Source organism: Zootermopsis nevadensis, unplaced genomic scaffold (assembly GCF_977971745.1).
Source record: "Zootermopsis nevadensis isolate Lab colony 2312 unplaced genomic scaffold, Znev_1.0 Znev_ptg000008l, whole genome shotgun sequence".
Lineage (NCBI taxonomy): Eukaryota > Metazoa > Arthropoda > Insecta > Blattodea > Termopsidae > Zootermopsis > Zootermopsis nevadensis.
This window is the reverse complement of record NW_028259140.1, coordinates 16,743,456-16,758,124: the sequence shown is the minus strand read 5'-3', so window position 1 is coordinate 16,758,124 and position 14,669 is coordinate 16,743,456. Positions and strand designations below refer to the sequence as shown.

The following is a 14,669-nucleotide window of genomic DNA, read 5'->3' as shown; positions in this document are numbered from 1 at the left end:
AGAACAATGCGATACAACAAAACAGAAGACAAAAAGACATAAGACACAACAAAAACAATAAGACACAACAAAACAATGAGACAGAACAAAACAATAACACACAACAGAACAATGAGACAGAACAAAACAATAAGACACAAAAAACATAAGACAACAAAAACAATAAGAAACAACAGAACAATGCGACACAACAAACCAGAAGACAAAAAGACATAAGACACAACAAAAACAATAAGACACAACAAAACAATGAGACAGAACAAAACAATAACACACAACAGAACAATGAGACAGAACAAAACAATAAGACACAAAAAACATAAGACAACAAAAACAATAAGAAACAACAGAACAATGCGACACAACAAAACAGAAGACAAAAAGACATAAGACACAACAAAAACAATAAGACACAACAAAACAATGAGACAGAACAAAACAATAACACACAACAGAACAATGAGACAGAACAAAACAATAAGACACAAAAAACATAAGACAACAAAAACAATAAGAAACAACAGAACAATGCGATACAACAAAACAGAAGACAAAAAGACATAAGACACAACAAAAACAATAAGACACAACAAAACAATGAGACAGAACAAAACAATAACACACAACAGAACAATGAGACAGAACAAAACAATAAGACACAAAAAACATAAGACAACAAAAACAATAAGAAACAACAGAACAATGCGATACAACAAAACAGAAGACAAAAAGACATAAGACACAACAAAAACAATAAGACACAACAAAACAATGAGACAGAACAAAACAATAACACACAACAGAACAATGAGACAGAACAAAACAATAAGACACAAAAAACATAAGACAACAAAAACAATAAGAAACAACAGAACAATGCGACACAACAAACCAGAAGACAAAAAGACATAAGACACAACAAAAACAATAAGACACAACAAAACAATGAGACAGAACAAAACAATAACACACAACAGAACAATGAGACAGAACAAAACAATAAGACACAAAAAACATAAGACAACAAAAACAATAAGAAACAACAGAACAATGCGACACAACAAAACAGAAGACAAAAAGACATAAGACACAACAAAAACAATAAGACACAACAAAATAATGAGACAGAACAAAACAATAACACACAACAGAACAATGAGTCAGAACAAAACAATAAGACACAAAAAACATAAGACAACAACAACAATAAGAAACAACAGAACAATGCGACACAACAAAACAATAATACACAACAGAACAATGAGACAGAACAAAACAACACACCACACTCAAAATAAAACAACTCATAATATTACAAAACCATATAACCTAAAGTAACAGAAGTCACAACCACGAACAAAGTGCCCTGGTTCAAAATTCTGCTGAACATTATTTCTTTGTGTATTGAAAATTCACTGATTGAAGACAAATAATTTATACTTCATACAACAGCAGTTCTTAATACTCAAATCTGTGTCTTCTTTGAGGAGCTCACCCTCGAAATCCTGTTGTATCGGACGTAACGTCAGGTCAGATAATTAAAAGGATTAATTAATAGTATCCACAGTTTTAAGAGAATATTCATAAAGAGGAATGGTATTTTTCCCAAGTTACCAAAATATCCCACGACTTCTCGTGTAATTTGGACCTACAAAATATCCCATAAAAATATTTTTCATTTTGATAATAATACAACTCAATGTCAGTTTTTAAGCAAGATGGATATTTATTTGAGAGAGGATTTCTTTTTCATATGGAGAGAATTAGTTAGGCTCAAGAGGTGATTCAGCAAAAGGCTTTCATGTATTCTTCTGGAAAATAACGAAGAATAATCACTTAAAGAAGGACTGGATAAAATCCTGACATATATCTCTTACTACCTGTTGTAGATGATACTGCAAACACAACGTTTTTGGCTTTAGGTATGATTTTTCTTTGTCGTACTCGGAAATATGACCTGGATGTTCAGGTGTGTGATAAACGTTCGGCGATAAACACTGATAAGAAAATGTAACAAAATGCTGACTAGAATATGAATCGAGTTCATTATTTGGACATTTAAAATGATTTCGTGATAATAGGGCGAGGGTGATTGTTAAAGGACGGAAATTTATTGATTGTCCGAGCTACTAGTAGCTACTCCAGAAGGACTCTGCTCCATGGAGTTTGTTCCTTAGTTAAGATAACGAAATTGATAAACCCAAAAGTAAATGAATTAAAATCTATAAAGCTTAAATTTTTCAGGCAGAATCAAAGAGCTATTTGCGGGAGCACACGTGAAACCTCTCTCAGATTCAAACTTACCATCACCCTTGAGGCTGTAAGACATTCCGATTGTTCCGTTAAGTCCGTTGTCCAAGTCGTCGATTGCCTCGAAGATGATCTTCCGTCCATTAACATCGGTCAAGGCTGTGTCCGGAATGTTACCCTGTGCAGTTTGCAACACGTGGCAGAATGTTAGTTGCATATCCAGCATCAGTATTAACGTAACTTTAAGACATAATGATTGTATAAAATAGTAAAACATGGAACTAAGTACACAATTATATTTTTCAACATTCCCATTTGTCACGCATTTGCGGGGTCTGCGTTTTTACCTCTCTTGGAGGCTTATGTTTGATCTTTTTTGATTGGACATTGGTAGAACTCCTTGTATGAGTGATCAGCCCTATCTTCAAGGCTTCTACCTATTATTATTATTTAGTGTTCTGTCTGACGACAGGTCCATATGAACAGGATCCTTCCATCCTTTTCTCGGACTGGGACCTGTTCATATACGTTCTTGGCAGGTGATCCAGAAGTGGTTTGCCATTGCCTTCTTCTGTGTGTGAATGGAGTAATTGTTGGGATGCCACGGAGGAAAACTCCGTGTTGCCTAGACCACGGCCTTGCCCAACACAAGTTATAAATTCGGGCACCGCCGGGAATCGAACCCGAGACCCCAGGATTACAAGACCAGACGCGGTCAACCATCCATGCCCTGATCCATGCATCAGACCGCGTGGAAGTATACAATTAAATAATTTACTAATTATCATAATTAGCTGTGAGTCTAATCAACCAACAATCCAATAACCGAAATTAAAGTTTCGACACAGCCAATAAAAAATCAGGCATTGGACAGGACCTGGGCATAATTTACCCTCATAATTTGTCTGTCTGTGTGGCTGGAACTGATATTGGGTATTTTTTTACGTTTTTCATTTTCTAGATAAAGTGGACTGTGCAATAGCTTCTTTTCTAGTAATACAGGCTACTTGTAACCTAATATTGAACAGCCGGCCTGCCATGTCCTCGCATGATGTTCCAGCAATTTCAGCCAGGGTTCCCGAAATTAACCGGACAATCCCGAAGCTGGAAGAAAGGACTTGTCGCGTCCAGCGAGTGAATCACGAGGACGTCCCTAACACTTGTACCCATCCACAGTCAATACTGCGATTTGCAAATCGACAGAATACTAACCAAGGAAATAATTAATTGTAATAACAAGTGAAATGAATGAATGCACGAGCCTGAGAGCTCACGTTTTATTACTGATCTACGTTAAAAATATTATTCCTTTTATCTTGTTCGTCGATGTTTATAGGTTACATATTTTGCCTACAAATGACTCTGTTATCCAGGGTTGCAGAAAGACCCTGTCGAACTCCCAACGTGATTGTACTGTATCCTTCATCTTCCCAGTTTCCGAAGCTTGAGACCAAGCAGATGGCTTGTTGGCGTCTGCGGTTATGAACTGTAGCCGAACTTATTTCAAGCGCTTAAGCAAAGACTGTAAAGTATGCAGACGACTTAGTAGTATTAGCGAAGGAAGAGGAGGAATTACAGAACATGATGGACAAGTTAGTGGAGACAGGTGGAGAGTATGGAATGGAAATCAACATTGAAAAATCAAAGGTAATGAGGATAGCACCGAGAGCAGAACCATTGAACGTTGTAATTGGAAACCAACAGATGGAGAATGTGGAGCACGACGGATGCTCTACGCACCAAGGAGGTCAAGGCAAGGATAGCCATGGCCAAGGCAGCTTTCGTCAAGAAGAGGATACTTCTCACTAGCAAGTTGGGCTTGGAGATGAAGAAGCTAGTGAAGTGTTACGTATGGAGCAGAGACTTGGACACTCAGGAAGAAGGAACAGAAATACCTGGAGAGTTTCGAAATGTGGTGTTGGAGAAGAATAGAGAAGATCAGGTGGACGGATCGAGTGACCAACGAAGAAGTATTGAGGAGAGTCAACGAGCAAGGCGATTACACGAAGGAAAGCTAACTGGCTGGGACATATTATGAGAAGGAATGGGTTACTGAGTGATGTCATCGAAGGCCAGGTTGAAGGAAAGAGAGGACTAGGAAGAAGATTGATACAGCTAACCGACGACCTTAAACAAGGAAGATGACGTTCCATGAATTAAAGCGAGAAGCCGAGAATAGGGACAACTGGAGAGCTCTTTTTGGGCAGAGCAATGGACCTGTCGTAAGACAGAACACTTAATAATAATATATAATAATAAGCAAAGGCCCTGCTTGTCTGTCACCCTAATCATCTGTCCGCAAGAAGTCAATTTTGTTTAAATTTGTAAAACAAAATCAGAGACTTGTGAAGACGTATTTAAAAGACTGCTTTCATTTCAATCCGAACCGGCGCTCTACAATCATTCAATTTGTGCGTACTGCAAGATTTAAGAACTGGACTTACCGCAATATTTAGCCTAATATCCGCTGTGTTGTCAGGTCGCACAAATACTGGTAGGTTATTGTTGATATCGTTGACAATAATGGTAAAGGTACCAGTGTCATTTAGATTTCCAATGTCTTGAACCTGAAAATATCACCACAATCATTCAATTTGCCCAAACCTGAAAAATACCGCATATTATCGCATATATTTTTAATGTTGTGATGCAGAAAAGGATTAATACTTGTTAGTCAAACTGCCAATATTATGAGCCTGATAGGATTTGTCGGTTTTTTGGATAAAATTTTAAAATTCGAAAACCAGTTTTTAAAATTTAAAAAACCGGTTTTTGATACTAGAATTAATATGTAAAAATTTCTGTTAAATGAACTAAAAAATGTAAAGACTGAAATTAGTTCCAAATTATTAAATGCTTTAGAAGTACGAATTCAAGAAAGAAGACAAGTTGGATTCGTAACCCTTTTGCTATATTTGCAAAATCCACAAAACATTTCAACAAAGAAATCTAGTGAATTTCCACTAGAATCGAAACTCGATATTATTAAGTCATCTGGAAAAATATTGTCTTGAATATATCCAAATTCTTGTATGGAAACAGATTCCGATGATGAATATGTGTCAGATGTTATATTTTGAGTGTGGTATGTTGTATTGTTGTGTCTCATTGTATTGTTGTGTGAGTGCATCAGTTCATGACGTTTGTAATACATTACAGTTATTGTCTTATGTCTAGGTGGTATTAAGTTCTTTTTTTTTAAGTTAAGTACTTGAGGTTGGATGGTTTTGTAATTTATGAGTTGGTTGATTTTGAGTGGGATGTGTTGTTTTTGTTGTGTCCTTTTTTATTGTTTTGTTCTGTCTCTGTGTTGATGTATCTCATTGTATGTTGTGTCTTATGGTTTTTGTTGTGTCCTTTGTTTATTGTTTTGTTGTGTCTCATTGTGTTGATGTATCCCATTGTTTGTGTGTCATATTGTTTTTGTTGTGTCCTTTTGTTTATTGTTTTGTTCTGTCTCTGTGTTGATGTATCTCATTGTTTATTGTGTCTTATTGTTTTTGTTGTGTCCTTTGTTTATTGTTTTGTTGTGTCTGATTGTGTTGATGTATCCCATTGTTTGGGTGTCATATTGTTTTTGTTGTGTCCTTTTGTTTATTGTTTTGTTCTGTCTCTGTGTTGATGTATCTCATTGTTTATTGTGTCTTATTGTTTTTGTTGTGTCCTTTGTTTATTGTTTTGTTGTGTCTGATTGTGTTGATGTATCCCATTGTTTGGGTGTCATATTGTTTTTGTTGTGTCCTTTTGTTTATTGTTTTGTTCTGTCTCTGTGTTGATGTATCTCATTGTTTATTGTGTCTTATTGTTTTTGTTGTGTCCTTTTGTTTATTGTTTTGTTCTGTCTCATTGTGTTGATGTATCTCATTGTTCTGTTCTGTCTCATTGTTTTGTATGTTATTGTAGGACACTGCCACCGGGTATAAACCCATTTGCAGTCAATAATAAATAATAATATCGGAGACGGATAAACTATTAATCAGAGCAATTCTCTAAAAGGAGCCATGGAAAAATCAGTTCATAGGTTTCTTGAGGGACCTGAAGAAACAATTTCAAATCCGAAGACACTGAAGGCCGAATTTTCAGTATTTGAGGCGACCAATAAAAGAACAAAGAATTTGGATTTATTATTTGATGCCCTGAAAACGACAAAACCAAGTTCAGTAGCCAGTGAGAGAGTATTTTCTATTTCAGGCAATTTTGTATCTAGAATAAGAACAAGATTAAGTAATCGTTCAGTGGACATTTTATGTTTTTTGAAATCATATTTCCTGAAGAAAAATACTAAATGAAATAAAAATTTATAATTTATATTTTGTACGGATTTTGGTTATTTCAGTTTTTTATTTGGTTTTGTATGGAGTATATTTTATTTTGTTATATTTTTGTAGTTCCATAAATATTAAGTAAACTGAAAATTTTTAAAATAAGTATAAATATTTTTTTACTGTTTTAATTATATTTTTTTATAAAAATTCGAAAATCTGTTTTTTGGAAATACTGGAATTCGAAAACCGATTTGTTCAAAAGTCGGTTTTTGTATAAACCCTAGAGCCTAAAAGTGATTGCATCACGTAGACCTGTCTCTGAACAGTCGACAGAACGTGAAATATCCGTTTCCACTTACCGTATTGGTGTGCGCCATCTAATTTGGGAATTACCGATTCGAACTGCCAATATATACAAGAACCTCGAATAATGGCGCTCCAAATCTTTAAATATTCAGATTACGAATGTCGCGAAGCTGACAGACACCAGATATTAAAAAAAAGGCTGAGTATAGCCACTTACCATCACTGTCAGAAGATACGATCCCCATTCATTCAGCAGATCTTTCTTAACTGTAATCGTCCCTGTGTTTGTGGCGACGTCGTCTTGGATAGTGAACAGATCCCAACCCTTTGGTGGTTCGACGTCTGTGAGCGTATAAGTGAGCTTTGCGTTTTCACCGGAGTCGGCATCGTCTGCCGTCACGTAGCCGATAAAGACGCCCTGGAATCAAGGGAACGAGGTAACTTATTACCAAGCACTCCTTTATTTTCGGGGAACTTAATTAATTCTTACATCGCAGACTGCAAGATATAAAATGCATTTTCTCTGGACAGTAGTGGAAACGATAAGAAACAAAATTGAGTTCTTGTCACATGTAAATGTCTATAATGGGATTTGAGGTTCTTGCTGCCTCCATCATCAGGGTTCTGATGAAAGAGGCTGCAAGGACTTCTGAAACGTCGGTGAACTTCTACCAAAATACACTCAGTAAGAACCCAGAAGGCAACCATCTTCTTAAATTTCTTTCTTTATATTTCATTAACTTCGAGTATGGTCTGAAATAAGAATTTGTATTCAGTTTTTACGTTGTGCTTGGAGCAGGCAAGTAGAATGCCTCATTGGCTGACATCAGAAATATTGTGTACGTTCCGTATTTTATAACGAGATGCAATACAATAGAATGTGTCATGATGTCTCAATATAAGTTAAAGCCAAGAAACACAGTAATCACAATAGTGTATTAGCCATTTGAATCATAGAAAAAGTTACATAATTGGCATTACCTGGCCATCTAGTTCGGAGACTGTAGCCAGAACTCCACCTCCATTCTTAATTACAGGTGCTTTGTCGTTCACGTCTTCTAAGTTGATGGTAATACTTGTCGTGTCACTTGAGCTGTCAGCTGTTGGTTAAGAATAACACACGTACTCAGCGCACTGTGTTTGTGTCATTAAGGTTCATGGCATTCTTTACGAGTTGAGGAATTATTTCACAAGTAGTGACTGGAGTAATTGTTGGGATGCCACGGAGAAACCGGGGAAGCCCCCGGAGGAAAACTCCGTGTTGCGTAGACCACGGCCTTGGCCAACACAAGTTATACCGCCGGGAATCGAACCCGAGACCTCAGGATTACAAGGCCAGCGTTCTAACCGCTATACCACCTCATCTTATTATTATTTAGTGTTCTGTCTGACGACAGGTCCATATGAACAGGATCCTTCCATCCTTTTCTCGGACTGGGACCTGTTCATATACGTTCTTGGCAGATGATCCAGAAGTGGTTTGCCATTGCCTTCTTCTGTGTGTGAATGGAGTAATTGTTGGGATGCCACGGAGGAAAACTCCGTGTTGCCTAGACCACGGCCTTGCCCAACACAAGTTATAAATTCGGGCACCGCCGGGAATCGAACCCGAGACCCCAGGATTACAAGGCCAGCGTTCTAACCGCTAGACCACCTCATCTTATTATTATTTAGTGTTCTGTGTGACGACAGGTCCATATGAACAGGATCCTTCCATCCTTTTCTCGGACTGGGACCTGTTCATATACGTTCTTGGCAGATGATCCAGAAGTGGTTTGCCATTGCCTTCTTCTGTGTGTGAATGGAGTAATTGTTGGGATGCCACGGAGGAAAACTCCGTGTTACCTAGACCACGGCCTTGCCCACCACAAGTTATAAATTCGGGCACCGCCGGGAATCGAACCCGAGACCCCAGGATTACAAGGCCAGCGTTCTAACCGCTAGACCACCGTGGATTGAAAAGTAGTATTTAGTACACGTTAATATGATACTTGGCGAAATAAGTCAGTTAATATAGTACGAGCTTTATGTTTAGAGTAATCCTCGTAAATTAATTCGTTTTATCATTAAAGGTCACTTACATTCTAATCAGCGTACTTGACTATTAAATATGGCTGATTTTAAAGCTTAGTTCTTAAGATGCGACTCGAATTGATTATGGGCTCTGTAGAAAAAAAATGGCGACATTGTTTATGAATGTAATATATTAATAGCTAAAAGTTTTGATCCTGAGTTTTTGAGTGCGTGATAGTATGACGGCGATTGTAAGCGTAGATTACAACACGGATTTCCTCTGTTGTATGGACGTTATTGATTTCTGATCTATTGGACTGCAGTTTTAATTTTAAACTTTATTCAATCAGGTATGTGCTTTATAAATACAATCCAGCGTATGAATGGGGAGTTTAAACACGTGACGTTGTTTTAGGCATCGAAGTCTTTGAAAATCCGCTCAGTCAAGATAGATCCCTACTTTCTCCTACTTTCTCCCACTTTCTCTGCTACATTTCTGTAATTTAACTTGCATTCATTTCTTTGCAAATTTACGCAAGCAGGTTAAACGTAGGCCTTCTATAGACATTGCATTTAATTAATCGTTGGATGCTGCATAATCCGCTCTAGCGACAAATTGACTTAAAATACCATAACAGATGTCTCCCTCGTTGCATCGGTCCCTGACCGTGATCTGGACGATGTGACTACGAGCAGCTTCGTAATCCAGTCTGTTGCTGTCGCCTCTGGGCACGAAAACTTCGCCGGTAACAGGATCGATGTCGAAAATTCCTCTGTATCGTTCTTCCAGCTCGTACCTAAGTGTGTTGAACGACGCTGCAAACAACAAATTTCCATTGAGAAAAGAGACAACCAGAAACCTGGGCATGGGTGAGAACATAATATTAAATTAATATGTTGTAGCCCTGATGATGGAGGCAGCAAGGACCTCCGAAACTTCGGTAAACTTCTACCAGACTACACGGCGGAACAACCCAGCAGACAGCCGTCTCCAGACTCACAGCTCATACGTAAAAATTTCTAGGATGAAATCATTTAAATTCATTTTCGTGAGACAGTGCTGCCTCCCCCGGCTAAAATATGAGGTACGGCATATTTTGAACTAGAGAACTAGCAAAAATTTTGAAGAATAAAAATTATAACTTCTTATGGCTTGTGTGGATTGTGGTCATCTGGGTTGTGACGTCATGTAGTCTTATAGATTGTTGTAAACATTTCCAAGGTATGTGCTTAATCCATCTTTTCTTCTTCCCTGAAAAAGATGACAATATCTTCTCCCAAAACTCTGACAACTACACCTTAAGTTGGAGTAGACACATACCTCCGAAACGTCGGTAACCGCGCACAAGAGCATATGCCGTTGGGGCAGAGAAACGACGATCGATGTGCCTTAAACTTGTTTCCGAAAGTAATATTGTCTGTGGACTAAAATGAAAATGAAACCGGGGAAGCCCCCGGAGGAAAACTCCGTGTTGCCTACACCATGGCCTTGCCCAACACAAGTTATAAATTCGGACACCGCCGGGAATCGAACCCGAGACCCCAGGATTACAAGGCCAGCGTTCTAACCGCTAGACCACCTCATCTTATTATTATTTAGTGTTCTGTCTGACGACAGGTCCATATGAACAGGATCCTTCCATCCTTTTCTCGGACTGGGGCCTGTTCATATACGTTCTTGGCAGATGACCCAGAAGTGGTTTGCCATTGCCTTCTTCTGTGTGTGAATGGAGTACTTGTTGGGATGCCACGGAGGAAAACTCCGTGTTGCCTAGACCACGGCCTTGCCCAACACAAGTTATAAATTCGGGCACCGCCGGGAATCGAACCCGAGACCCTCAGGATTACAAGGCCAGCGTTCTAACCGCTAGACCACCTCATCTTATTATTATTTAGTGTTCTGTCTGAGGACAGGTCCATATGAACAGGATCCTTCCATCCTTTTCTCGGACTGGGACCTGTTCATATACGTTCTTGGCAGATGATCCAGAAGTGGTTTGCCATTGCCTTCTTCTGTGTGTGAATGGAGTAATTGTTGGGATGCCACGGAGGAAAACTCCGTGTTGCCTAGACCACGGCCTTGCCCAACACAAGTTATAAATTCGGGCACCGCCGGGAATCGAACCCGAGACCCCAGGATTACAAGGCCAGCGTTCTAACCGCTAGACCACCTCATCTTATTATTATTTAGTGTTCTGTCTGACGACAGGTCCATATGAACAGGATCCTTCCATCCTTTTCTCGGACTGGGACCTGTTCATATACGTTCTTGGCAGATGATCCAGAAGTGGTTTGCCATTGCCTTCTTCTGTGTGTGAATGGAGTAATTGTTGGGATGCCACGGAGGAAAACTCCGTGTTGCCTAGACCACGGCCTTGCCCAACACAAGTTATAAATTCGGGCACCGCCTAGAATCGATCCCGAGACCCCAGGATTACAAGGCCAGCGTTCTAACCGCTAGACCACCTCATCTTATTATTATTTAGTGTTCTGTCTGACGACAGGTCCATATGAACAGGATCCTTCCATCCTTTTCTCGGACTGGGACCTGTTCATATACGTTCTTGGCAGATGATCCAGAAGTGGTTTGCCATTGCCTTCTTCTGTGTGTGAATTGAGTAATTGTTGGGATGCCACGGAGGAAAAAACTCCGTGTTGCCTAGACCACGGCCTTGCCCAACACAAGTTATAAATTCGGGCACCGCCTAGAATCGATCCCGAGACCCCAGGATTACAAGGCCAGCGTTCTAACCGCTAGACCACCTCATCTTATTATTATTTAGTGTTCTGTCTGACGACAGGTCCATATGAACAGGATCCTTCCATCCTTTTCTCGGACTGGGACCTGTTCATATACGTTCTTGGCAGATGATCCAGAAGTGGTTTGCCATTGCCTTCTTCTGTGTGTGAATGGAGTAATTGTTGGGATGCCACGGAGGAAAACTCCGTGTTGCCTAGACCACGGCCTTGCCCAACACAAGTTATAAATTCGGGCACCGCCTAGAATCGAACCCGAGACCCCAGGATTACAAGGCCAGCGTTCTAACCGCTAGACCACCGTCGCGGTTGATGACTGATATAGAAAACTAAAACAAGAAATGCTTACGACTGGCATCGCCGTCAGTTGCTTCCATGAATATCAGCTCCCTCTTCTCAACCGTATTTTCTAACACATTAATTGGTGCGCTGTAGTCGCCAATGAAATGAGGGCTTTCGTCATTCTCGTCATTTATGTAAATCGTGATCTGAAAAGACAGGAACCACATCTCACTTTGATTTATGCTTTTCTGTTGTATTATTAGCTAAGTTATTTTAGTTAAGTTACTCAGGGAATTACTTGATAAGTAAGTTTCGTAAAGATAATTTAATGCATATAGGCTATAAAATGTTTTACTGAATTTGTTGTTACTCTGATATTTGGGTTGGACATTGGCCGCGGTATAATTGTCTGACTACGCGGGGTCAGTTTGCGCAGGCCCGTGATTTTCTACATCACGCGCCCCACAGTCAGCTTGACCCGATCACCGTGTTTTTAGTTGTTTCAGAACGCCTTTTACAGAAACTCCTGATCGCAAGACACTAGTATCTCATACAAACACGACTTAATTCAGTTTCTTATCTTAAGTCACGTAATCTCCCAACTCGGGTCTCTCAAGTCTTCCGGTTCGTAATTCTGACGTAAGGAATCCTTTCTACTCAACACGCGTCACAAAAATGTACCTCAGAGGTGAAGGTGGACAGACAGACAGACACATCGACTAGCAGTATCCACATGGGTGCAAACAACCCACCCCTCTGTGAGCCAACCCCTAATAACACTTCTTTACTCAGATAATTTCAATAGAAGTGTTTACAGGTGATTTTCAAGTGACATTCGGTTACACGAGGTGCGATCGGAAAGTTTAAAGACTGTGTCAATAGAGGGCGAACCGGATATAATACGAGCTTCTGCCGCTAGGGGGTGCGGCCTATATTCATAGTGAATCAGTGTGCCAGCCGGCATCATCGAATTAGCATTTGTTTCTTAGTTACGGGCGTTTTGGTAGTGCATTACACCGACCCTCCTGCGATTTCGGAATGGCGTGTGCATCAAATTTTGCCAAAGACATGTTCTAATGTTACCTCTGCTTTTATTCTTCAGTATAATATTAAAATTGAACATACACACCTAAATGTGCCACGAAAAAAAATTGCAATGACTGGAACTGATTGAACATTGACGCTTTGAAACTTACTGACTTCTGTTCTGAATTCTCTCCGTCGGTTGCGATCACGACGTAACTTATTTCCGTGATCTCTTCGAAGTCGATCTTGTCTTTGCCAGTTCGAAGTTCGCCTGATATGGCGTTAATCTTCACGTATTCCTTTTCATAGAGGTCATTCCTGAAACATTACAAAGTCCATCTTGAATTTTGGCAAAGCCGATTAAACTAACTTAGCTTAAAGACAAATCTTACGCGTTAGATGAATTTATTAATTGAAATTAAAATTCAGAAAATTCCTTCATCCTTAAGATCCATTTTATATGCATGTTAAAACTATTTTGCAGTCTTTTTATAAGCACGATATAATTTGTTATATTATATTACGTTATGGTAAATACGAGGCGCGTCCCAAAAGTAAGTTTCCCACTCGTCCCACTGCTAGCAAACCTTATATTGCGCGAAGCGACTGTGCGTACGTGATAGAGCAATGACGTAGCATGGCTCATGCACTAACGGCACTTCCCGCGTTCTCACAGTAGCATCGTTGCAGCTGTTGAAGATGGAGGTTCTTATTCCAGCTCCCGCCGACTGTGAAGTGCGGTCAGTGATAACGCTAGGCCGCACACGGCTCGACGGACAGCAAGTCTCCTGCAGGAGTTCAGCTGGGAGGTGTTTAATCTTCCACCCTACAGCCCGGACCTCGCTCCCAGTGATTTCCATCTTTTCCTACACCTCAAGAAATTCCTGTCCGGTCAGCGTCAGCGTTTTGAGAATGACAGAGAGGCGGAGATGGTTGTCACACAGTGGTTCCAATCCCAGGCGGCAGACTTCTACGACACAGGTATTCAAAAGTTGGTCCCACGGTATGACCAATGTCTCAATTCCGGTGGCGAATATGTTGAAAAATAGCTGGACACTTGCTGTATCTGTTGCAATAAATATTTCCGTGAAATTGTGTTTTGTTTCTGTAAACGGCCCCAGGGAAACTTACTTTAAGGACGAGCCTCGTATTATCGTTTGGTTTTCTTTGCGTTGGTTCAGTACATTTTATCGTGTGATGCTATATGTAGGACTTAACTTTGGGTTCTTTAGAGCGAATTTATAACAGTTTTGACATTCCGCCTTTAGATCACGTGATTATTATATTGTGGGGAATTCAAGTCTTGACAGACGCACGAGAATGTAAACGAAAAGGGTTGTTAAAAGATGCCACAGTAATTTAAACGCGTCTCGTGTGTTCTGTTGCTGATTACGACAGCAAATCTCATAAAGTCAGCTATTCTGTTACAGAGATGAAGCATTTGCACTCACAAGAGTGTGAAAAGTCGTCTCTTATCCGTTCAATTTTTCATGTTTTTTCAACTCGTGGATACAAGTCAACACAGGAATATTTTGTGTGGACTGTGGTAAACCGGGTTGTGATGTCTTGGACTACAGCGGGTCTCATAAACGAAATATATATCGATATACGAGGTGCGATCGAAAGGTTTCCAGACTGCGCCTATAAAAACCCGTACACTTATCTCAGGTATTAAATTCATCCATCACCCTCGAAGTAGTTCCCCTGGGAGTGAACACAACGATCCCAGCGCCGCTGCCAAGCCTGGAAGCATCCCTGGAAATCTTTCTT

The 14,669-nt window shown here is 39.8% G+C and overlaps 1 protein-coding gene and 1 long non-coding RNA gene across 2 annotated transcripts in view; one reads left to right on the top strand and one right to left on the bottom strand.

Moving 5' to 3' along the window:
* LOC110834987 (cadherin-AgCad1) overlaps nt 1-14,669 on the bottom strand; it is a 61,221-nt gene that overhangs the window by 19,263 nt on the left and 27,289 nt on the right. Inside the window, exons 14-20 of the mRNA XM_022074765.2 lie at nt 13,070-13,217; nt 11,941-12,079; nt 9,465-9,650; nt 7,803-7,921; nt 7,039-7,239; nt 4,695-4,817; nt 2,305-2,428 (exon numbers count right to left, since the gene is read on the bottom strand). Of these exons, the coding sequence (XP_021930457.2) occupies nt 2,305-2,428; nt 4,695-4,817; nt 7,039-7,239; nt 7,803-7,921; nt 9,465-9,650; nt 11,941-12,079; nt 13,070-13,217 (1,040 nt within the window). The remainder of the gene's footprint in view (nt 1-2,304; nt 2,429-4,694; nt 4,818-7,038; nt 7,240-7,802; nt 7,922-9,464; nt 9,651-11,940; nt 12,080-13,069; nt 13,218-14,669) is intronic.
* The window catches only part of LOC110834989 (uncharacterized), a 340,098-nt gene that overhangs the window by 299,467 nt on the left and 25,962 nt on the right, over nt 1-14,669 (top strand). The gene's annotated exons all lie outside the window — the stretch shown is intronic.